Source organism: Pleurodeles waltl, chromosome 3_1, assembly GCF_031143425.1.
Source record: "Pleurodeles waltl isolate 20211129_DDA chromosome 3_1, aPleWal1.hap1.20221129, whole genome shotgun sequence".
Taxonomy (NCBI): Eukaryota; Metazoa; Chordata; class Amphibia; order Caudata; family Salamandridae; genus Pleurodeles; species Pleurodeles waltl.
In genome coordinates, this window is record NC_090440.1 from 126,262,410 (window position 1) to 126,287,712 (window position 25,303).

The 25,303-nt window shown below is 45.8% G+C and overlaps 1 protein-coding gene across 1 annotated transcript in view; it reads left to right on the top strand.

Annotated features, from left to right (window-relative positions):
* SLC5A12 (solute carrier family 5 member 12) overlaps positions 1 to 25,303 on the top strand; it is a 254,456-nt gene that overhangs the window by 98,892 nt on the left and 130,261 nt on the right. Inside the window, exon 6 of the mRNA XM_069221239.1 lies at positions 344 to 484. Coding sequence (XP_069077340.1) covers positions 344 to 484 — 141 coding nt within the window. The remainder of the gene's footprint in view (positions 1 to 343; positions 485 to 25,303) is intronic.

Genomic DNA, 25,303 nt, shown 5'->3' on the forward strand with positions numbered 1-25,303 from the left:
AAGGGCTGATGGTATTTGCACAATAAGATATATATCACAGTTATGATTCTGTGAGCTGAGGGTGCTGAGGCAGTTTGAAAAGCAGGTATAGGGCAAGGATGATGATTGCATCCAGTTTGTTATTGAAAAAAATATGTTTTCATTATGTTGCCAACTGAATGATGTCCCTAAAACCACAATGGTGCAGAACAACACAAGTAAATATCTAATGCATTTGAAATTGTGAATGTATAAAACGTGTGCAGCAGAGATGTAAATAAAATGAAAGAGATATAATGGAAAACATGTATATCAACATGAAAAAGATTTAATTAAGATTTTTCTCTATTTTAAAAAATTCTAGCTTTGATACAGATCCACTGAGAAGACATACATTTTGGACACTTTCTGTAGGAGGAACGTTTACCTGGTTAGGAATCTATGGGGTCAATCAATCAGCAATACAGAAATGCATTTCCTGCAAATCAGAACTGCATGCTAAACTGTGAGTAAACTTGTATATTGTGGTAAAACAAAAAAAACAAATATGATAGTTGAATTTTAATTTTACAGCTGAATGAGCACTCATCAAAGTTTAATTGATGCACATCTTAACAAATAATACCAACAACTGAAAGTATTTTAGATCAGTGTATTTTACCTACAGCCAGTGGAGTAACTAGAGGGGATAACGAGGGATTTTGCCCTTTCAAACTTTGAAAAACAGAACATTTTTGGCCAGTTGCAGACTAGATCTCTGAGGGCGTGTGAGGTCCAGCTGAAGTGGTGTGAAGTGGTGTCTCAGGTGCGAACGAGAATGTCTGAAGCCGGGATGATGCTCTCTAAAGTGCAGTTGGATGTGTCCATAGAAGAGATATGAGACCTTATTCATGGCCTCTGAGAGTTAGAAGAGGGTCTTTCAAGGGCTTGCTGGAGATGTCTGAGATCTCTTAAAGACATGCTTGAAGCATCTTAGGGTACACCATTATAAAATTTAGGCCCTGATTTAAGCCAAAGTGGCACAGCATGGTGCTGAGCCAGAAATAGCAGCGCCGTGCTGCGCCACTTTTGAAATGCAGGGATGCACTGTATTTACAGGAATACGGTGCAGTCCTGCGTTTCCCCCTGTGGCGTCTCTAAATTTAGCTGCTAGCTCCAACAAAAGCATCCTAGCACCATAGTGCAAGGGAGTCTGCGTTGAGGTAGTAGATTGTTTATGTGCAGGAAGGAACTCCTTCCTGTACATTAACAATCATCCATGACATTTTGCTTCTTCTATGAGTGTTGCAGAATGCAGCTAACATAGAAAAAAGCAAAAAACGAGGAGGAATAAAAGCGTTCCTCCTCGTTTTGTCATGCTAACGCCACCCCTATAGTGGCGTTAGTTTTTTGCACTGCCTCAGGAGGCAGCGGCAAAAGCAATGGGTGTTGCAGTGGAACGGCCACTGCAACATCCATTGCACGTCCCCCTTACGCAGAAAACTGGGTCAGAGGTGCCCATGTTAACAGAAGGCGTAACTCCACAAAAGTGGTGTTACACCTTCTTGTAAATATGGAGCAGTGGTGAGCGCCACCGGAGCTGTGGGCTGTGAAAATCTGCCACTTAATGCCTAATTAAATGGGTTGCACAGAGAGTTGTTTATTCTTAAGGGCAGTAGCCTAAAAATATAACAATATTGCTTAACATCTGGGTGCCATTTCTCCTATATCAAAATCGACAAAAGTTTTACTTCTCTGGGAAGAAAGTGAAATCTCTCAAATTAGTTATTATTTATAGTTCCTTTTGGAATATATTATATAAATATTCTGATAGTAAATTGTGTGAACAGCGAGAAGCATACAATCAGCAGCAATACTGGTACAGTACACCACAGGGTTCTGGTGATCAGGTTCAACATCATAAATGTGTGTTTTGTTTCATAGTCTGCAGGAATCATTTCATTATTGCTTGAATATCTAAGGCCAATGGTTTTACATTTGTGGTGTCATGAATGTCATATGGTCTGGAGCATATTTTCAAGTTTCACTCACCCTGCTGATTTTGAGAAATGCAACTATTTTGCACAGGTTTAATAATTAGTAAAGTCACTTGCACAGTTTGTAAAGTCGCTTCATTGCTTTTCTCATCCATCTCACCTAGTTTGTGCTCTAGTTCATGTTTAAACTCATCTTTAAAAAACAATTCAACATTAGTTTGAATATGAATTGGGTTGAAATTTGAATATCTTGGTATTACTCCTATTTCACTTTCTTTCCAGTATGTTTTCTTCGCTTGTATATCATTTATCCATCTCTCCTGACAGTGTCTATACATTAGAAACATCTAGACTTTTCCTTAAGCCATGGAGGCTCTTTTCAATCTGTCATTTTGAAAGATGTCAATGGACACACAGAGGCAGATTTAAGAGCTCCTAGCACCTCATTGCACCACATTAGCATCACTTTTTTACCCTAATATGGCCCAACGAGGCAAAAATCGCTGTGCCAAAGTTACAAAGTGGTACAATGCATGCATTACCTGCAGCAGGCATAATGTATGCAAAGGGGGCTTTACCCCATTAGAGAGGCAGAAAAATGGCGCAGATCTAAGAGATTTCTGTGTGTCATTTTTTTTGCCACTATTAACACCTGCTCAGACAGGCGTTAAAAGGAAGCACACCATTGTGTACAATGGGCCTCAATTGGTTTACAGGATTAGCGGCAACAGTTTTGATGCTTATCCTGCAAAGCTCTGAACTTGCGTCAAAAATTATGATGGTACTGCCATATTAAGCTATCTTAAAAGATATCCTACAAAAAAAAGCATTGACATTTAGGGCCATATGTATGAAAACTGGAGCTTGCGAATTGCAAATAGCGATTTTTAAGAAATCCCTATTTCCGAGTCGCAATTGGCCATGTAACAATATTGCGATTCGGAAATAGCGATTCCTTAAAAATCGCTATTTGTGATTTGCGAGGCCCATTTACCGAATCGCAATTTGCATTATCGCAAATTGCGATTTTTTTGCGATTCGGTAAAAAATTGCAATATGTGAGAAAGTTCGAGAAAGCACACCTGGATAACACCAGCAGGAAATGAGTCATCCCAGGCAGTTTCAGGTGCGACACCCAAACCAGCATCCTGAGAGAGAGCAGCCCAGCCACACAGAGCAGCACTCAGAAGGAGCAAGAACACATGAGTCAGGATGGATACCCCAGGCCAAGCACAGGAGAAGGGTGAAAGGTACTAACTGAGGAGGTGGTGAGGAGCCATGACCGCCTGTTTGGAGAAAGCTCACTCCAGGTGCCTGAAAGTGAAAAGAGGAGACTATGGCTGGACATACAGTCCAAAATCTGCGCTATTGGAGTGACACAGCGCTCCATTGAAGAGCTAAAAAAAAGGTGATATGACCCACGGTCCCGTGCAAAGGAGAGGGGGGCAAGGAGACTTGCGGAGGCCAGGGGTACAGGAGGCGGTCCACCCACAGAGGCACCATCAACACCATTGGAGGACCTAGTGGAGTCCACACTCCTCCCTGAAGCTGTGACTGGGGTCACAGAGATCAACACCTCCGGCACACCGAGTACCAGCCAAGGTATGAGCAAGTTTGTTTTGTAACCCTATATGTGTATGCACAAAAGCCCCTTAGGAATTAGCAAGTAATGTGAAACAGTGTGAGAAGTAGTCCAGTCCACATCTTAGAAGCAGCACTACAATGCATTATGGGAGTGGCAGTCCACAACCTAGAACTGAAAGTAGCACAACAATGTATTTAAGAGTAGTGACACCCAGAGTAACACAACACACAACACCGTGTAGAGCAGTACCTGTACCTTTATTGCCATTGTCTGACAGAAAATGTAACATACAGAACTGACATGCTGCATATTGTTGTTGCAGGTGGGCCAGGCCCAGCAGCCACAGCATCTGCATGTGTAGGAGACACAGACACCCATCTGCCCTCAGATTCGAACACCAGTGGGTCCCTCCACATGTCGACTGGACGACGCAGGCCCAGGGCACTGGCACTGCCAGAGCTCAGCAACGACTCTGATGAGCAGCAGGAAGGGCCAAGCACACCATCAGCACCAGACAGGCGAAGCCAGATTCCGGAGGGGAGGTGTCATCCAATCACAGCACCACGCAGGATTGTGACAGAGTCCTGGGCACAGCAACATGAGTCAGGTGAGGGTCCCTCCTTATTCGGTGGCCTGGAAGCTGCTATGTTGCAGCAGCAGCATCTGCAAAATAAGCAGATCCTTGCATTAGACAGTAACCTGCGCAAACATAACCGCAACATGATGGGCCTGCATCACCAACTTGACTCACTCAATAGTAATATTGTACAGCTGCGTGAGGGACAGGTGCAGGCATCACAGGACACCAGGGACCTTACAAGTGCTGTCGTGAAATCTGCCAGGAGCTGCGCCATGAGAGGGTGAGCCAGCGCAGACAGGAGGGCAGATTCCGTACCATGTTTGGCAGCTTCTGCCATTCCTCTAACAGGATGGCAAATTTGACAGCATTGATTGCCCGTCGCGCAGTGGCAGCACAAGTGGAGGCAGCACACAGCAGCAGGGACGTTGTCAATGGACTTGTGCAGATCACAAATGTGATCGAACACATTATGGGACCAAGATCAGCCACTCCGAGTGTGCTAGCACTGGGGGACACTGAGGACAGTTCCAGCCTCAGCAGTGTTGCCGTACCAGCAGCGGACACCAGAGGGCGCAGTGCCAGGCACAGCACTGCCACTGAGGGTGACATTAGAGGTGCCAGTGACGTAACTGGGCACCCGAGTGGTGTGCGTGGTAGAAAAAAATTACTCTTGCTGCCATTGGACTGCTGTTGACACTATGAAGAAATAGTGCATAACTCTGGTTAATCGTTGGTTTGTGTTTGTCACTTCACCTGTTTTTTTTCTTACTCACACGTACATTACCTGACGTAAGGTAATACATTTCTTTCACTACAGGTACAGTTGTCAGAGGATTTGTGTCATTAATACTCACGTCTGAAATGGTTGTGTGTGATGTCGGCACGCCTTTGCCTTCCCTCTGCTGCACTGGTCCTGTCTGCTGGCTGTAGAGGTGGTATGGGATTGTCATCCTCATCTGATTCAGTATCACTGATTTCTACAGGGATGCCCCTGGTTGTAGCTATATTGTGCAGGATTGCACAAGTAGCCACTATTCTACATGTTGTCTCTGGATTGTACTGTAGTGCCCCTCCACTTTTGTGGAGGGACCGGAAGCAACTCTTCAGCAGTCCAAATGTGCTCTCCACCACGTTGCGGGTTACCCTGTGTGCTGCATTGTATCTCTGTTCAGCTGGTGTTGTAGAATTGAGGTAGGGCGTCATCATTTAGGTGTGCACTGCATAAGCACTGTCTCCTGGAAGGGACAGAGGGTGTGATGAGTAACTGAGCCATCTGACATGGGTACGCCATCTATGCACCAGTGTACAGAGGGACATTACCTAGTAGATATCCTTCACCAAACTCCCCAGCTAACAGTCTTGTGTGAATCCCGCTGTGACGAAAGATGTAAGAATCATGTGTGCTCCCTGGGTACCTGGCCACGAGATCAGTAATGATGTAGGAGGCATTGCATATCACCTGCATGTTCATGGAATGTTGGTATTTCCTGTTGCGGTACACATACTCTGTGGCTGATGGTGGACAGATTGCCACATGTGTGCCATCTATGGCACCTAGGTTGTGGGGGAACTGTGCTATCTGGTACAACTCTATTTTTGTCTGCTGTAATTACTGTGGGGTGTGGGGGAATCTGATGCACTGGTGTAGTTTGCTCAGCATGGCGTTGATGAATGCATTGAAAAATCTGGAGAGGGTATGCTGTGTGACCCCTCCAGCTGCTGCTAGGACCCCTTCATAGCTACCTGAGGCGAGTATGTGGAGGGAGCATAATACCTGCACATGGGTGGGTATGCTGTGAGTTCTTAGTGTTTTGCGCTGCAGTATGGTTGTAGCTCAGCTATCAGATCAAGTATCATGACTGAGTTCAACCTATACCTCTCATATATTTCCTCCTCTGTCAGGTCAAAAAGTGTAATGCGCCCTCTGAAAATGCGCTCCTGTCTCCTCCTCCCTCTCCTCAAACCTGCCAAGATCCTCATCCTCCTCGCCATGACGTAGAGTGCAGCCATTGTGGAAAAGAGTCTGAGGCATTCTGGGCCTCTTTATATAGGTTGCACCTGGTTATAACCTGGTTTCAATTCATGGTATTTTGCATGTGCAAAATGCCATTCTGCAAAAAATCGCAATTTGCGATTTTTTGATGCATCTCTTTGCGACTTGGATTTAGGGAATCGCAATTTTCTACTGTAAATACTGAATTGCAAAACACGACTCGCAAAACTAGGTCGCAACGCAAAAAATCGCAGTTTTTGCGATTTCTTATTTTTGGTCTGAGAATGCCTTTCATGCATCGCAGACCACGTTTTTGCACTCACAAATGGCCGATTTTTTGCGATTTGCACCTTTTGCGAGTGCAAACATCTTTCATACATCTGGCCCTTAAAGTACTAATCCCACTGAAGCACCAGAACAGCTGTCTCTGCTTCAAACTTGACCTTTTGTTGATGCCTCAATATGGAAAAATAATCAACAGACTGCTTCATGACAGCCATGTGTTGATGGAGGATCTTTTAAAATATTGACAAGTATCATCAGCAAGGATGTGGCTGGCTGCGTACTTTCTAAAATAATAAGGACACCAAATTTGACAATATTATTTATAGACACAACTATCCGAGTCAGCAATTAATGAGCCATATCAGGTTATGTATTATACAATGTATGATGCTGGAGTGCTTCCAAGCCAGTGCTGTTTCATGTTTCATTGCCCTAAGGCAACATCCCTGCTATGACTCATGAATGCGTTGGACCTTCACCTGCCCTTTCAACCTAACAGCTGTTCACATAGCCTTCTCTGCTATCAGTTGCCCTCCCAGGAACTACATTCCCCTTTACCATGTGCTGAATCTGATTATTAGGATTGAAATCATAGACATCCATATGAAGTGACATAATGTAACTTTCCCACTTTGCACAATGACAACAAAGAATAACACACTTATTAAACGGACAACTGTAGAAAAGCAACACCAGAGAACAAGAGAGAAAGAAATGCGAACGCATACGGGTGGTTCTTTTTCCAACAAAAGGTGGTGTAGTGTCTGCACAAGTAGATCCATTATGTTAGTTAAGTACGCGGTTCTGGCTTTTTAGTGAATTGCATTTGAATTCAGTTCACATTTATCACTTAAAATTTGGCCTAAATATCCAAGTACACAAACATTTTTCCATAAAAAAAAGCCACAGATGGCTGAAGCTTTCACATTAATCGGTCTTTAGGAAAGTAGAATCGTGTCCCTTAACTAGCTATTTTTGTGTGTGCTTTTTCGAACATGTGCAGAACACAAATCTAAACTAGTCTCATTTTCACCATACGATTAAAGCCCTCACATGCATGTTGTTATTTGGGGACAAATATATAGGAAATTACCTTGCTTTGGAATTGAAGGCATTTTAAGAAGGAGAAAGCTAACACAACATAATTTTCAAAGAACCTGGTTTCAAAGAACCCACCTCCACTGCGAGTGTTGTCATGTAAATAAACAATATCAACTTGTCCAACAAAAAAGCTATTTAAAAAAGAGAAGTTAATTAATAGGGTTCTGAGAATTAGAAGTAAAGGGGTGTCTATTAGTATGCCCTGATGATTTGCTTACATTTAAAAAGTCTTAACTTGCCTTTAAGGTCCTACTTCATCGGAGACGTTTTATTTATCCTCATTCACCAACACAGACCCACCCTGAGAGATTTGTGGAGTCTCTAGAGACCTCTAGCATGCCCTCATAGAAACCCACAATTTCCTAGGTTGCCACCAGCTAGCCCTTACTCTCTCCTCTTCAGAGCTTAGAGATCATTATTTGGCCCACAGACACCTCTACAAGATCCTCGAAGACCCTTAAAATGTTTCAAAGACCTTCAGCTAGCCTTCAGATAACCCCTGCTGATGATTGACGATATTCGGCTTACTTTCAAACACAATCTGCTGGCCCTTAGAGGCCCTCAGTTAACCTTCAGATAGGTCCAAACGTCTGTGCTCCAGGAGTTCAGAGTAACTCAAATGGGTCTCAATCACCTGAAGATAGCCCACAAATGTCATCTCACTCTCTCCGTGGCCCATAGCACCCACAGCTAGTCTTTCAACATCCTCAAATGCCCATCAGTGACCTTAGGCGCCGACACGAACAGGCCCACAGAGAACTTCACCCAAGCATTCGAAACATTCAGTCTGCCCTGAGACACCCCAGCTCACTCTTAAATACACCCTGACCTGGTCTTCTGTGATCTTCAGAATCATCTCATAGACATTGCCAGCTTCAGATAACACTGTTTAGTAATTAGGTACTACAGCTAGCCCTTCATCCACCTTCAGACACTGCCAGCTGTTTGCACAGTGGCTCCCACAAGGCATCTTTCCGACGGGCTTCAGAAATTCTCAATAGTTCTTCACAGACTCTCTGCTAGTGCATATACATCTCGAATCTCCCTTAAGACACACTCATCAACTGTCAGAAACCCTGACATCCCACAGAGATGCCAGCAAGCTGTCATTCTTCCCTTACACACTCCCATTTACCTCATAAACATACTGATGGAGTGGGGCGATCTCTGAACTTCAATCTTTTGGTGTAGTCATCAAACAGACTTCCCACCTGGTTGTCTGGGCCTTTGATAGTTGACTTGAAGAATTGAGGGAGAGGTAGCATTCAGAAGTCAATTTCATTCCAATAAACAAATACAGGTCGATAATATTGGCTGGTTTGCAAACATAGAGGTTTAATTTCAGATTACTAGCTCATTACAATCATCAGCTTTTCAACGATTAATCAAAAGTATGAATACAAACAAGATGTTAAGGTGCTCACGCACTCTAAATCGAGATGTTATAAAATACACAATGCAGACAGTCAGTATGTAAAGAATACATCTAATCCAGAATGAGTGTTCCACAAAGAAACTAACTCTAGCTAAATTAAAACATGAAAGTACAAAGGGGATTTTTAGAGCGGTAAAGAGGAAGGCATCATCATCATTTGAACCTCAGTAGAAGTTTGGGAAAGAAGTGAAAGAGTGTTTAGCCTGATGCTTTACACTCAAGGAAATCTGGAAAGTAGTGAGACCTGCTCTCTTTGAAGTCAGGAAAAGGATATCCAGACTAACTGCTATGGAACACTAATTAAAAGCACATTTGTAAACCCCAGAACATCTATATCTCACTTGGCCAGGAGCAGGTAACCCCCTACATTTTCATCTCATCATAATTAGGTACATATCTGCTCGCCCTTGAGTGTTGCATCCTCCTATTGCACTGGGTACAGGAGTCTCCTCTAAGCGTCTCTTCAACATTCTTGCTGCCAACTTCCCATCTTTATACCTTACTATCAGCCTAGTACAGAATAATTAGCCTCTATGTAGGTAACGTGGGGCCTGATAATGCACCTGCAAATAAATGAACAAGCAGCACACTGACATTTCAAGATGTGTAACATTTGTCTAAGCCCTAATTTCAAGCTAACTTAGAGTTAGAATCAAAATGGAAGCACATTATAACATTATAAACCATAGGAAAGCAAATTTTCATCCTTATAATGTGAATATACAATAAATGTATGTCCATGTGTAATTCATTCACTCCACTACACGACATCATGATGTATAACTGTGCACACAATGTTATATATAAACACTTAGATGTAAAACACACAAATTAATGGGTTTAGGCACATGTTGTATAGATGGACTATATAGTGTAACACAGAAATAACGTATAGGTAGAGGGTGTGTGGGAAAGTCCTCCTTTTTGCCCTGGTCACCCCCAAAGGTTTTGGACAGGTACTGGTGGTTACTGACTCTTGGCTGTGCCCTGAGTGCTGCTCACCAGTCCCAGGGTCAGTGCTCCGTGTAAAGTGGATATGCAAATTAAGCTAATTATAATTGGCAAAATTAACCTACCTATAAGTCCCTAGTATATGGTAGGTCATGGAGGTTTAGGGACCCCATCATAGGTAGTGCCCCCATAGGTGCACTGCTGAGGTGCCCGGTGTCGTTTTAAAGGCAGGCCTGCCTTGCTGGCTGCTTTTAAATTAAAGTTACATTCAAATTCGACTTTGCAATTAAAAGTAGTTCGAAAGTCTTAAACTACCTTATTTTTACATATAGGTCACCCCTAAGGTGTGCCCTATGTGCCCCCAGGGCTGGGTGCAATGTAAGTATAAGCAGGGACCTTATAAAAATAGTTTAATAAACCCTGGTGAGGTAAAACAGCCTCATTTGTTTTCCCCTGATTGTAGTGAATGGCCTCCATAGGCTAGAATGGGGAGACTTTATTTTAATTTTAAAAATCCCCTTAAGTAACAGATACCACAAGTCTGGTATCAAATTAATTGTTATAATAAATCCCACAACTTCCAGTTTTTTGGATATAATATAACTTGTTCAGGTAAAGAGTTTTAAACTTTACCTGAAAAGTTGCCAACTACAGCCCTGCAGTGTTTTTGCTACTTCACTCTGATTAGCCAGCCTCTGGCAGCCCGGCCAGGCTGCCTTGATGAGGTGTTAAGTGGCCTGGTTCAAAACAAAGAGATGTGCCTGTGGAGGAGATCTCCCCTCAGCAGATGGGGAAGCAGGAAGGAGGGAGGGCTGCCAAACTGGTCTTCAAAGGCAGGGAAGGACATTTGGAGCAACCCAGCAACACCCCCACATCCTGCAAACCCAGACAATTAGGTGCCCCCTTGATTAGATTAGGAGAGGGCAGGACAGGGGTGTGTTTATGATTTTTAGCCACACCTGTGGGTGGGCTCAGCCAGATGTAACATCCAAAAATCACTTTCAGCCATGATGGATTTTTGAGGAATATTGCTCCCTGGGATTGGTTTTTGCCACACTTCCCAGGAAGTGGTCATCACAGGGGGAAGGACCCAGTCCCTGATTGGAGAACCAGGTCCCCCCTGTTTTTCACCCAGGAGCAAGGATACAACTGGCAGACCTGCACTCACACCCCAGATCCCTATCAGATTCCAACAAGGAAGAACGACAGAAAAGAAGGCCTGCCCTGCTGGACCCCTGGCCTGCACCTGGACACTGCACTCTGGAGGACTGCACCAGCTGCACACTTGGGATTCACCACAAAAAGGACTTTGCCTGGCTTCAACTGTTTCAAGGAGGGACTCCCTGTTTGCTACAGGTGAAAACTTGCTAACCAGAGTCCCCTGCACCAACTCCTGAAGAAACCAACCAGCTGACAACTGTCCAGTGGCCAAAAAGGAGTTTGAACCAGGTGCATTCTGGGAGTCGTAGTCCGCACCCTCAAGGTGCATCTCAGAGCTTCTGGAACCTTGGGGTGAACTGTGGACCTCAAAAGAACCTTAAAAGAACACCTGGAAGAAGATCCAGAAGTTTGGAGCAGTTTGGAGAACGTTTGACAAAAAGCTCCATAGAGGGACTGACCCGCCGTGGCCAGTCTAGCTGGCTTGCCTCAACCGTGACCCGGCCTGACTTGCAGGTTCATCCCGGTGAAGAAAATCTCCAAAAAAGTGAGTCTGTACGTAGGAAGTTGACTTGGACCTCCCAAGCAGTATATCTGAAGAGGGCTCCAAGGACATCGGATCAAGATTCATGTTTGCCCCGGTCGAAGGATTTTCACCTCGAAAAAACAACTAAGTCCGAAGGTAAAAATCTCCACTGAGGGCTCCCGTGACGCGTATCCGAGCAAGAGTTCCAGGATGTCGGATTGGACTGGCAGGTTCGTCCTGCTGAAGAAAATCTCCAGAAAAACGACTAAGTCCTAAGGTAAACTTTTGACCGAGGCCTCCTGTGGGCTGTAGCCAAACCGGGCTCCATCACGGTCGGCCTTAAACTTTGACTTTGCCCCGGTCGAGGTGCGACCAGATGATCAGGTTGGCGCATTTTGTTTCTATGCGCTAGAAAGCATTAATTCTTTAACAATTCATTTCTCTGGTTCCCCTTATCCGTTTTATTCGCTTTTGTGTAATTTTATAGCTAAAAATATTTCCTATTTTTATGAATAGATTTTGTTTTTTTAAACTGTTTCCTGTGTTTTATTTAATTACTATTTTGTGATATTTGAATGCTTTACGCTTTGTCTCCTAAGTTAAGCCTTGTCGCTCGTTGCCAAGCTACCAAGGGTTGAGCTAGGTTTAATTTAATGAGACTTAACTGGTCCTAAGTGGAGGTTAGTGGCCTATTGCTAAGTGTAGGTACTTACCTGCCCTTACCAATAACCCATTTTCCAACAGGGTGGAGTCTAAATTATGCTGCTCCAATACTTAGGCCCTGATTATGAGTTTAGGCAGTATTTATCACACCTGATGAATAACAATACCACCGGGTACGATACACACCAACTCATAATCAATGCCTTAGTTTCCTTCCTTCAAAGTTCATCATCTGCTACGTAAGCAAGTGAGGTATGCTCTATGAGAAAATTGGTGTACCCACAGGCACCTAGAGTATTCCCTTAGAACACATGAGCTTGCTGTTGTGTACCCTGAGTCTGCCCCTAATCTCAACTGGTCCCTAAAGTCCCTCAGTTGGATCAGACCTTCTCTGCATTCAAGATCAAAAGTGCTGCAAACTGTACTTTTCTGTCTCCTAAATTGTGGAAAAGAATAGCACTGTTCCAAATAGCTTTGCTTCTGGAAATCCCAAGATTCCCAAACACCAACGTAGAACTAAATGATGTTCAGTGAACAGCAGTGATTTAGGCCCTCATTACAACTTTGGCAGGCGGCAACTGCTGCCCGCCAAGTTGTAACCGCTGTGTGGCCGCCAATGCGGCCGCACTCCCGTGGTGGCCATTAAGACATCCCTGCTGGGCCGGCGGGCGGAAACCGAGTTTCCACCCGCTGGCCCAGGGGGGATGTTGGCCGTAACATGGGAGCTGCATTTGCACCTGTTGCACATTTCACTGTCTGCTGTGCAGACAGTGAAAAGCTTTATGGGGCTGTGCCAGGCTTTGGCATGGGCAGTGCAGGGGCCCCCATGAAATGGCTGGCGGGAGAGGGACTCGTAATCCCCTGGGCAGCGCTGCAAGCAGTGCTGCCCTGGAGGATTATATCTGCCAGGACCAACGTGGTGGAAAACCGGCGCTTCCGCCGCAGTCAAAATACGTGAGTTTGCACCACGCGGTGCAAACTCCAAAACAGCCCTGGCAGTCTTCGAATATATATGTAATGAGGGCCTTAGGGGCATATTTATACTCTGTTTGCACAGAATTAGTGTCATTTTTTTTTACTCTAATTCGGTGCAAAACTAACTCCATATTTATACTTTGGTGCTAGACCCCTCTAGCACCAAATTTTTGGAGTTAAAGTCATTTTTTGAAAGTGGAGACCTACTTTGCCTTAATGAGATGCAAGGTAGGCGTTCCCGTGCAAAAAATGACTCTATGGCCTTAACGCCATATTTAGGGGCATATTTATACTCTGCAGCATATTTATACTCTGTTTGCACCGAATTAGCGTCATTTTTTTTCTACTCTAATTCGGTGCAAATCTAACTCCATATTTATACTTTGGTGCTAGAACCATCTAGCACCAAGGCCCTGATTTAAACTTTTTTTGCACTGCATTAACGTCATTTTATGACGCAAAAGTGGCGCAAACTTACAAAATATTAGCCCTTATTTATACTTTTTGCTGCAAAACTGCACTAACTCAGTTTTGCACCAAAAAGTTTTGCACCGGCTTGCACCATTTCTGTGCACCAGCCGGGCATCATATTTATGGAATCATGCAAGCCGGTGCAAAGGGTAGGCTAGAGTTTTAAAAAATGACTTTAGTCGGGTGGGGCTGGCAGTATAGAAGAAGAGGGTTTAGCACCAAAAAATGGCTTTAGGCAGGTTAGAGTAAAAAAAAATGACTCTAACCAGATTAGCGTCATTTTATGGTGCTAAACCTACCATGCCACATGACTCCTGCCTTAGAAAAGGCAGGAGTCATGCCCACCACCCCAATGGCCAGCACAGAGGACAGGGGTCCCCTGGGCATGGCCATTGCACCCTGTGCCATGTATGGGGGCCCATTTCACGGCCCCCTATGGCACTTTCAAAAATAAAATGCACTTACCTGTACTTACCTGTGATGGGGTCCCCCATTCTCGCAGTCCCTCTAGTGTGGGTGGGGGTGCCCCTAGGGCCTAGGGAGGGCACCTCTGGGCTTATTCCATGGTGTTCCACCATGGAAATAGGGCCACAGGTCCCCTAATGCCTGCCCTGACCAAGGTCTTAAAAAATGGGGCAAAGCAAGCTTTGCCCCATTTTTTGACCCCTCCTCCCTCCCTTGCACCATTTTTACATGGGAGTATAAATATGGTGTTAAGGCCATAGAGTCATTTTATTGCACGGGAACGCCTACCTTGCATCTCATTAAGGCAAGGTAGGTTTCCACTTCCAAAAAATGACTTTAACTCCATCAATTTGGCGCTAGACGGGTCTAGCACCAAAGTATAAATATGGAGTTAGTTTTGCACTGAATTAGAGTAAAAAAAATTACGCTAATTCAGTGCAAACAGAGTATAAATATGCCCCTTAGCGTCAAAAAAAGATGCTGATCTGGTCAGAATCATTTATTTTGACTCAAAACTGCCTAACATCATTTTTTTTTAAGCTAGCCTACCCTTTGCACCGGCTTGCACCATTCCATAAATATGGTGCCCAGCTGGTGCTAAAAAATGGTGCAAGCCGGTGCAAAACTTTTTGGGACAAAACTGCCTTAGTGCAGTTTTGCACCAAAAAGTATAAATAAGGCCCTTAGGCCCGTATTTATACTTTTTTTAGCACCGCATTTGCGCCGCTTTTTGACGCAAAATGGCGCAAACCTACAAAATACAACGGTATTTTGCAAGTTTGCGCCGTTTTTGCGTAAAAAAACGACACAAATGCGGCGCAAAAAAAGTATAAATACGGGCCTAAGGGCCATATTTATACTTTTTGACGCAAAACTGCGCTAATGCAGTTTTGCGTCAAAAAAATTAGCGCCGGCTAACGGCATTCTGAAGCGCCATGCGGGCGCTGTATTTAATCAATGACGTTAGCCGGCGTTAGCCGCCGGCGCTGCCTGGTGTGCGTGTAAAAAAACGACGTACACCAGGCAGCGCCGGCGTAGGGGGATATGGGGCTTGGGCATCAAGAAATGGGGCAAGTCAGGTTGAGGCAATTTTTTCGCCTCAACCCGATTTGCGCCATTTTTTTCGACTCCCAACCCCCATAGAAATTACTCCTGTCTTAGCAAAGACAGGAGTCATGCCCCCTTGCCCAATGGCCATGCCCAGGGGACTTATGTCCCCTGGGCAGGGTCATTGGGCATAGTGGCATGTAGGGGGGCACAAATCAGGCCCCCCTATGCCACAAAAAAAATGAAAAAAAACACTTACCTGAAATTACCTTAATGTCCCTGGGATGGGTCCCTCCAGCCTTGGGTGTCCTCCTGGGGTGGGCAAGGGTGACAGGGGGGGTCCTGGGGGCATGGGAGGGCACCTCTGGGCTCCTTCAGAGCCCACAGGTCCCTTAACGCCTGCCTTTTGCAGGCGCTAAAAAACGGCACAAAAGTGGCCGTACGTCATTTTTTTTGACCCGCCCACTCCCGGGCGTGAATTTTGCCCGGGAGTATAAATCCGACCCACATGCCTCGGAGTCGATTTTTTAGACGGGAACGCCTACCTTGCATATAATTAACGCAAAGTAGGTGTCCACGCTAAAAAATGACGCTAACTCCATGGACTTTGGCGCTAGACGTGACTAACGCCAAAGTATAAATATGGAGTTAGTTTTGCGTCGAAATTGCGTAAAAAAAACGACGCAATTCCGGCGCAAACGGAGTATAAATATGCCCCTTAATGTCTTAGGAAAGCAGTGCAAAATTACCATCACTGATTTACAGGATTAGATGGGTGCAGAGAGGATATTGCTTGCTTGTGTGTTTATGCGTGTACTTGAGTGTAAAATGGATCCCATGTGTGCAGTTGTGCATGTATGAATGAGTTTGTGTGTTTTTGTTCATGGCCGTGTGTGTGAATATTGTGCATGGTGAGAGTGTGCACGCATGACTGTCTGTGGGAGTCTCTCTCGGGGGCATAACTTTAGCATCCGAGGTCTTGGTGGTGGCCATGTAGGTGTGAGGCTGAGCCATGATCCAAATGCATTTTCTATGTGCGGTTGTTAAAGAAGCAGGATGGAACCTCAATACTCCCTGGCCTTTGAATATCAACTGAGCCAAAGGTCAAGTCGTGAAATGCTAAGTGACCAAAAAGGGAGAGGGGGATAAAAGAAAAGGCATATTAGAAACGAAACGTAACATCATTGTTGCTTTCTTTCAGTCTTAATTAGCAGAAAAAATGAAAACTAAACACAGTCGCATAATCTTTGTGTATCCTGTTATTTCAATGTAAATTAAACCGTTATATAGTTTACCTACTTACTTCATCGCTGTTTCAAACTTCTGTAAATTCTGTCGATCCATTTATCAGACTACGGTTCTGTCTTATTCTAGGAATTGTTAACATATCTCTCATTACTGTATTTATATGGCTGCCCAGGGAAAGAGAAATATGAATATCTGCTTTGCATTGCTCCGTTGCAGCCAGCGCTTGAAGGTATTATTGTCATTTTCATGGGCTTTGTGAAATCATAAATATTGGTTGGCTCCTGACAGGGAAACATTACAAACATTGTGTTTTTCACAGTTTCCACATTTTGTAATGGAATATCATATTTTGATGACTCAACACCTATCTGCCATCCTGAGGATGTCTATAGGAGATTTCTGTTAGGATGCATCAGTTCCACTTTGTTGATGTGAAGCCCCAGGCGTTAGCAGAACATGATAGTAAAGAGTGGTTTGTATAAACCTTGTCATCCAAAGTTGGCAATCAACAAAGCACATTCATTCTGAGACTCGAATGCTAGCTTCTCAGAAGCACACCTTTACACTTGATTTTGATAGAGATTATCTTTTTTTCTGGTTTGTGCCTTCTGTACAATGGTAATGGGAGATGTATACATGATTCTACACAACCGTTATGGTTCCTGATTGCAGAGACCTCTCTCTTATGGACCGTTGGGTCGAGACATGGTGACCCTAGGATATTGAATAAACTTGGTGTATTGTGCCGCTCTTGGCATTATCCTGGCCACCTCTGGCTTAGTGATGATCTGGTATAATGTGGTCATCCGTGGCACATTTTTTGGCCCAAATTGTGGCTACCTATGACATAATGTGGCCCTTAAACTTTGTGAGAAATTACATTTAGGGGGATATTCACAAGCTCCTTGCGCCCCTTAGCGCTGCTGTAGCATCATTTTGTTTTTGCACTATGGTGGTGCCACTTTGTAAACCCTGGTGCCACATCATACATGCGTCAGGTATAATGTATGGAAGGGGGGTGTTCCCCTGCAGGGAGGCCCTAAAAAATAGAGTAGTGAAATTTACAATAATTCACTGTACCATTATAGCATATTTTTTAATGTCTGCCCAGGGCAGGCATTAAAGTGATGCTAGGCTATTTCATATGGGCCTCCCCGAGCTTTGCTGGACTATCTGCAATATATTTGGAGCTAGTCTAGGAAAGTTCCACAATATCATAAAGAATTGTTGAGCGTGTTGTGCTAACGTGCGCCATGTTGCACTGTATTGTAAATACACTGATACCATGGTGATATTAGGTGGGGCGCAGGGCAATGCAAGGAGACTGGCGCATCAGAGCTGATGCACCAGCTCCTTGTGAATATACCCCTTACAGTGTGAAGTGGTATTCCTTACTTTCTCAACTATGTATTCTCATATAGTAAAGAGGAACAAGGATCTCACTGAGGGCCTGATTTAGAACTCGACGGACGGGTTACTCACTCACAACGGTGGCGGATATCCCGTCCACTGAACTATAATTCCCTTAGAATAAAAGGGGATTTAGATTTCAGTGGATGGGATATCCATTGCCTTTGTGACCGAGTAACCTGTCAGTTCTTAATCAGGACCTAAATGTGTTATTGAACCCCTGTCTATAGTGACATGCTTGGTCCCCCTTTAGTTTGTTTGTATAACAGCGGCACTGCCACAGTGCTTGCATTCTTCTCATATTCGTGGGACACATTGAAGAAAGGTTTTAGGGTGTCCTACCCCCACGGACTCTGACTGCGTCTGGGGAATCCATCCTCCATCAAACCACATACGAGGAAGCACAGCTGGCAACTGCTGTCCAAGGGGGCCGGGGCTCCTCTCATTATGCTCATAAGCTCCTCTACTATCCCACTGCATGGGGCACTCGTGGGCCAGGCCCATCATGCACCCGTCAGTGCCCGAAAGAGGCTGGACCACCTCCCTTGGTTTATTCTCTGAAAAGGTACTGTGCTTAAGATACATTTTGGCTGCCAAAATGTACTGTTCCACCATGGCTGGGTCTTTATGCTTGTGAATTGTATTGGGCCCTGGAGGAGACACACAATTTGCACTAGGGCAATAACCATATAAAAATGCCCATAGGAGGTTTGACTCTATTTTTTAAGAGGTTTTTCTACTTTTACAAATTATTCTTTTAAAATTTATTAATTGATTTACGGTTTCACAAACATGTTTTGGGAATTGATTGGCTTAGTTGACTCCTACCCACCTTAGGATATATATCATCATGGGGAAGCCAAAGGCAACTAATTTAGCACAGGGTATTGTGAAGCATAGTAAGGCTTGCCTCCATCCAAGTAACTGTACACTTAGCAAAATTGTCCTCCTAATTGAGGAAGTTGAATCTATCAGTAGTGCTTATTCTGCCCCGAAAGGTGATCTTATTGGCAGTACAAACAAACTATCTAAAGCCCTCTCCATTTATTTTAAAAAGAAGACAGTAAAAAAACACTACACAGAAAAGCTCAACTCTACATGCTGATGTTGATTATCCTCCTGAGAATTGATGTCAGCGTCAGCCTCAGATGCTATGTGCATTCCTCCCTCAGGTGATGTTGTACTGTGTAGACACTGATTCCTTCCTTTGTTGGAGCTGACTGAGGAGCAGGCAATTCCGGATTCTCTTGAAAGGCGCACACCAATCTCTATATCACTAGCTCCCCCTTCTCTTGATCCAGCTTCTTATATGTCACACATCATGTGCTAAAAGCCGAAGTTGGGGAGCTTAAGTTTATGAAAGTGCATCTGAAGAATTGGACCGACTCCTTGCATGCAGGGGCAAGAATTTATTAGACATTTGAGAAATATCAGGCAACCAGGTACCATGCTCTCGAATTAACCCTTAAGATCTACGTAGGGCCAGGCTACTCTAGGGCAAATTGAAATTTAAAAAAACTGCCTGAGGTAATTAAAAAATTCTGAGAGTAGTTTACTGAGCTCTGACCATTCACAATTCACAATGCCAATTAGATCCATGGGTAACTTTCATCTGTCAAAACCATCTAGTGTTCACCCTAAAATTGGTACACTCAATAACTTTTCCATTCCACTACTTTGAAGAAATCATCAACTAGTCTTGTGAATAACAGCAAACATCCCTGTCCTACCAACTTATTAGCATAGATTAATATTCCAAAATTGTCCTCTTACACTCTGAGGATGATTATTCCATTAAAAAAAGCTATAAATTGGGTAGGACACATTAGGACCTTTGACTCTGTTATTTGGGATGAAATTCTTAGCACTAAGAGAAACTCTACAAGTGATTTGCATTATGATACGATTGAGCCGAGTTTTAGGGACAGGAACATGGCTGATAGTTTAGTGGATCTTGATATTAGGTCCTCCCATTCAAGCACCTCAAACATTCAGTTTAAGTATCTTGAGCCAAGGATGAGCCTGCCTGCTGCCTCGTGTAAAATCATGCATTCTATGTCTGGCTCCTCTCCACTGGGGGATATCGATTGACTGATGGACTCTTCTAGAAACGTTGTCCAATCCATTCCTCAATTCTCTTTGTCTCTTGAAAATACTCTATGCACTGAGGTTTGAAGCATTTATGCTTACTCAGATTGTATTGCTGAATTTGATTCTAAGCCCAACACTTCTTCAGTCACTAACTCCATTCAATCCAATGCCATTTCAACCTCAGCAACTACCCACTCACATCTATTTGCCTCATACAACTTAGCTCAGATGTCTACAGCTACTGCGCCCATTACCATTGACAAGTTGTTGTTAGTCACTGACTCTAATTCAAATTTTCTTGTTTCAAGAAACTTGGAGAACTGCACCAATTTTTAAACCAAGTTCTTTAAATTATTATGTTCCTGCTAAGCCAAGTCTGTGTGGAAGTTCCTCGTAGAGACCTACCATATGGGTCAAAGCCTCATTGAATTATAAATTCCAGCAATTAGTAAACGACTGCCTAGACATTTTGGGTATCCAACTCTGGAAGGATAAGAATACTAGCATGGCCATGTTTTACATTTACCCTAGGGGGTCAACGGCGGTTGGCCTCTAGGGCTTTACAATCCCTTGATGATTTACTGGAAAGGCACCCCTCTCAATTCTCTCTTATTTTAGCAGGGGACAATAAATACTAATTTTGAGCCCCTTCATAGTGATGATGTCAATCTAACGCATGAGGAGGATGAAAGATAGGACAGTCCTCAATTAAATTTAGCTTCTGATAAAAGGTGGACTCAGGCAATTGAATTGGATGACAGGGCCACTAATGGTCATATGGGATAGGACACAGAGGGAGCCTTCATGTTCAATAGGCCAAACCACATGAGTTGTATTAACTATATTTTAATCAATTTGAGGCAGTGGCATTTGGTTGATGACATGGTCATTGTGGAAAGAACAGATAGTGATCATAAACCATTGTATCTTATTATGACCACTCTTTTGGGCAGGTGCTGGTCTTATCCTTCTCCGCCTACTCTTACAGGGATCCTTTAGCCTTCTACCAATGTCATCTTAAATGAACCCAAGTTGCTGTCCATCTAGATATTTTGCCTGCCATTAGTCATGACCTGCAAGTAGTAACACCTAAAATGCTTGCCTCAGACACGACCCAAGATGGCGGACAGATAAGGCGGACTTTTGTGCCTCTTCGTCTTCCCACCGTGAGCACCCCCGGCCGCAGGGCCCCTGGGGGAACCGAAGAATGGCCTCCCACCCTGCCTTGTCTGGGGAGTGACGGGAACGAGCGGGGAGCCAGGGATGGCAGCAGATGAATAGCGGCAAGTGGACACAGCCTGAAAATTGAAGGCCCAGAGGTTCTGCAAGATGGTGGCACCCACTGTGGCCTAGGCGAAGGCCAGTGGCTGTGGTCAGGGGGAGCCCCGGGGACTGATGATGTGACTAGTGGCACTCTTGTGGGAGAGATGCAGGAGGGCCAGAGAGAGAGGAGGCCAGTCTCCGCAGTGGAGAGCCCTTAGGCCGACCCAGCAGGAGGTGTAGATCCCGGCAGGCCCTTCCGTGGTCATGGACACCACAGCAGAGGTGATGCTAGCGCCACAGAAGAAGGAGGAGCATGTCTCGAGGCCCCCCTGCCTGGTGACGACACACAGTACCGGACTGCTGGGGAGACTCAAAGCCGGGCAAGTGAGTGGAAGAGAGGCACAGTGAGGTTGGCAGTGACCGTGGGGGGAGGATGGGCCATGCCGTGCCTGTGATAGAGATGTAGGAATGTCGGAGCGATGAACTGTGACAGAGGAGGAGCTGTGAAAAGAGGTGGCTGGAGAGGTATCGGCTCAGTCCAAGTGCTCCCGATTGGGGCCCTGACATTGGGGGTCATTACGACCCTGGCGGCCGGCGGTATGTTGGCGGTAACACTGCCAACAGGCTGGCGGTGTTTCGCCAGCAATTATGACCGTGGAGGAATTGCCACGCCCATACCGCCGGCCCCTCCACTTTCCCGCCAGGATTCCGCCTGGCGGTCATAATCCCCAGGGCAGCGGTGCAAGCACCGCTGCCCTGGGGATTATGAGTCCCCGACCGCCGGCCTTACCGCCATGAAAAGGCCGGCGGTAAGGGGACTGGGGTTGCCCCTGGGGGCCCATGCACTTGGCATGGGCAGTGCAGGGGCCCCCAGGCATAGCCCCGTCGCGCATTTCACTGCCCGAATTTCGGGCAGTGAAGTGTGCGACGGGTGCCACTGCACCCGCTGCACATCAGCATTGCCGCTGGCTCTATTACGAGCCGGCTGCAATGTTGATGTGACATTTCCGCTGGGCCAGCGGACGGTAACACTGTTACCGTCCGCTGGCCCAGCGGAAATGTCATAATAGGGAGACGGCAATGGTGGTATTCTGTCTCCCGCGGCCTCTGCGGTCTTTTGAAAAGACCGCCAAGGTCGTAATGACCCCCATTGTGTGCAGCGGTGGGCCCTCGGGCTGGCCAGACCTAGTGAACTGGACGGGGCTTGCCCCCCGGCTGTCGATCGGCAGTCCCGCTTGCCCGAGTTGGAGGTCTGGGGGAGGGGGCTAAAGGCACTGCTGGCAGGCACCCCCTCGAGCCCTGAACATCGCTTGCTTCACAGGGACCTCCATAAACAGAAAATGCCACAGCCTGGGTGAAGGCAGGACACTGGCCTGGGACTAAACAAGCAACTGTGCGAGGTGGCTCATTGCAGCGGAGGCACATGCAGAGTGCACCGCTAGGGCTTCAGTTCAACACCCTTGATGGAGCTTTGTGACCCCTGAGAGGAGGCGGGGAGCGTAGCCCGACGGAGCTACCGAGAGGGAGCGGAGAGCGATGGCCATGGCACAATCTAAGAAGGACAGATTGGTGAAAGACATGCTGACCAGGCCCACAACAGGTAAAGCCAAGACTGTAGCCCCCGCTATTGAGCAGCACGAGCGTGAGGAGGAGGCAGAGGGTCCTATCACTCTGGCCTTTCTTGAAGGACTATTCACATTGCAGAGAGAAGACATTCAGATGGTAAAGAGGGACCTGTTGCAGGATCTGAAGGAGGTGCAATGTGGAGGCTGGTGAGAGAGTAGCCACCTTGGAGGAGCATAACAATAGCCGGGACGAGGAGAAAGTGCAAATCCAACAGGAAGTAATTTGGCTGCAAGAGCAACAAATCATGCTATAACCACACATGGGGGATCTGGAGAACCGTTCAAGGCAGAATATTATCCGCATCCACAGAGTCCCAGCGGGGGCAAAATTGCCCTGTACATTGGGTCCCTCTTCTGTCAGATACTGGGGGAGGACTCATACAGAGAGGTACGAATTGACATAGTGCACAGGGTGGGCCCGCTGAGGCTGTCCCATGTACCGCCTGCAGACATCTTCGTCTGTATCTACGATTTCCCCCTTAAGGAGCACATACTCCAGCTAGTGAGAGAGCAACACACTCTGAAGTTCAGCGGCCACTCACTACTGCTCTATTACGACCTGGCAGAAATCACTCTACAAAGGAGGAGAGACTTCAGACCAGTCACCTCCTACCTCAGGGACAAGGGGGTCTCGTACTCTTGGGGCCACCCCTTTTGCCTAATCTTCAGATGGGAGGGCAAAGTGCACCAGCTGCCCTCACTGAAGAAGGCTTATAGTTTGCTGCAGCTGGAGAAGACCCTGGAGGAGCACCCACACTTGCCAAGACCTGACCGACGGCGCCGGCGGTGCCCGTGCTGGCAGACTGTCCCACAGAAGAGCACCAAACCGGACCCCGAGACAATGGCATATGAATGATGGGTGTTCCTGGAGTCTCTAACAGGAGATGCGGTGAAGCCAGACAGGGAGTGAGAGAATAAGACCTACATGGCTCCGAGACTGTGGTGGCTGGGGCACAGGGATTGGGGGAAGCGGGGAGATGCCCATTGGAAGACAGGCACTTAAGGTGCCAAACTTCTAGACCTCGTACTAATTTTCTGGTCTACCCGAGGGAGGTCCCTCACCCCTCAGTGGGGTTGTTAGAAAATGCTGTTTGGGTTTATTTCGTTCACTATTGGGTTAGGGTGCACAATGTTCTCACACAGGTATACATACCTAATCGAAAGGAACATGGCCCCCATTATCATTTATTACACAGGGGGTGGGGGAGGCAGGCTATGGGGTGGTACCTACCAGCTAGCAACACTACACTTGTCCCATCTAAATAATTTTAAAGTAGTCACACTCAACGTTAAAGGGCTAAACAATCCAACCAAACGCAAATGGTCCACTCCTATCTAGAAAATATGGGGGCCGATATGTGCCTCTTAGAAGAGACCCGCTTACTTCCTGCAGGCCATCACAGACTATGATTGAGATCTGTCCCAATACAAAATTTTTCTTCATGGGAGACCATGGTGGCAGGGGTGGCACTTTCTGTCTTGCATTCCTTTCCTGGGAGGGTGGGAGACAAAATTGCTGACATAAAAGGTCACCTGCTGCCATTTAGGATACATCTAGGGGACTTTCAGGTCATTGTGGCATCCATATACGCATCTAATGAGAGGCAGGAGGGGTTCCTACACTGAGCGCTGGCTGAGGTTCTGACTACGCACAACAGACAGCTGCTCATAGGGGGGTGACTTTAACATTGTCCTTTACAATGACTGGGACAGGTCGGCTTCTAGATATGGTGGGACGGGTGCTCTGTCACTGGTGGGACTGGGAAGGCTGGAGGAGCTAGGTCTCAGGGTCCTAAGGAGGGGTAGGCCCCTTACAAGCAGAGACTACACCGTTTACTCCCATGCACACAAGATTTACGCCCGCCTTGATCTTTTCCTGGGCACTAAGGAAACCCAACAGATATTGACGGAGATAGACATTGAGCCTTGTGCGTTGTCAGACCACGCACCTGTCTCCCTAGCACTGAACGTCCCCCCCCCCCAGCCCAAGGACCACTGCCCTTGGTGGCTTAGAACTACTCTTTTGCTTAGGACTGAAGTGGTAGCCCAGATAAAGAAAGCCAGCTTCTGAGACATTAACGACACACCAGACACACCTATTTCCTTACTGTGGGAAACACTGAAAGCAGCCGTTAGAGGTCAATTTATCATAATATCAGCAGTGGACAATAAGATCAAGGGTGGAGAATAGGGCCCAACTACAGCTGGAGGTGATGGAACTTGAGAGGATACATAAGAGAACCAAGGCCCAGAGAGTTTAAAGACAGCTTAGTGCAGTCAGGGCGCAGCTTGCAAGTCTTGATATTGACAGGGCTTAACATGCAGCACTTCTGCTGCGCCACTCCTATTATGTGGGGCTTAATAGTTGTGGATGCTTCCTGGCCAATAGGCTTCAAGCCCAGAGGCAGACAATGGCGGTGGAGGCAATCAGTGTCCAGGATGGGACCGAGGTGCTTAGCGATACTCAAATAGCCTC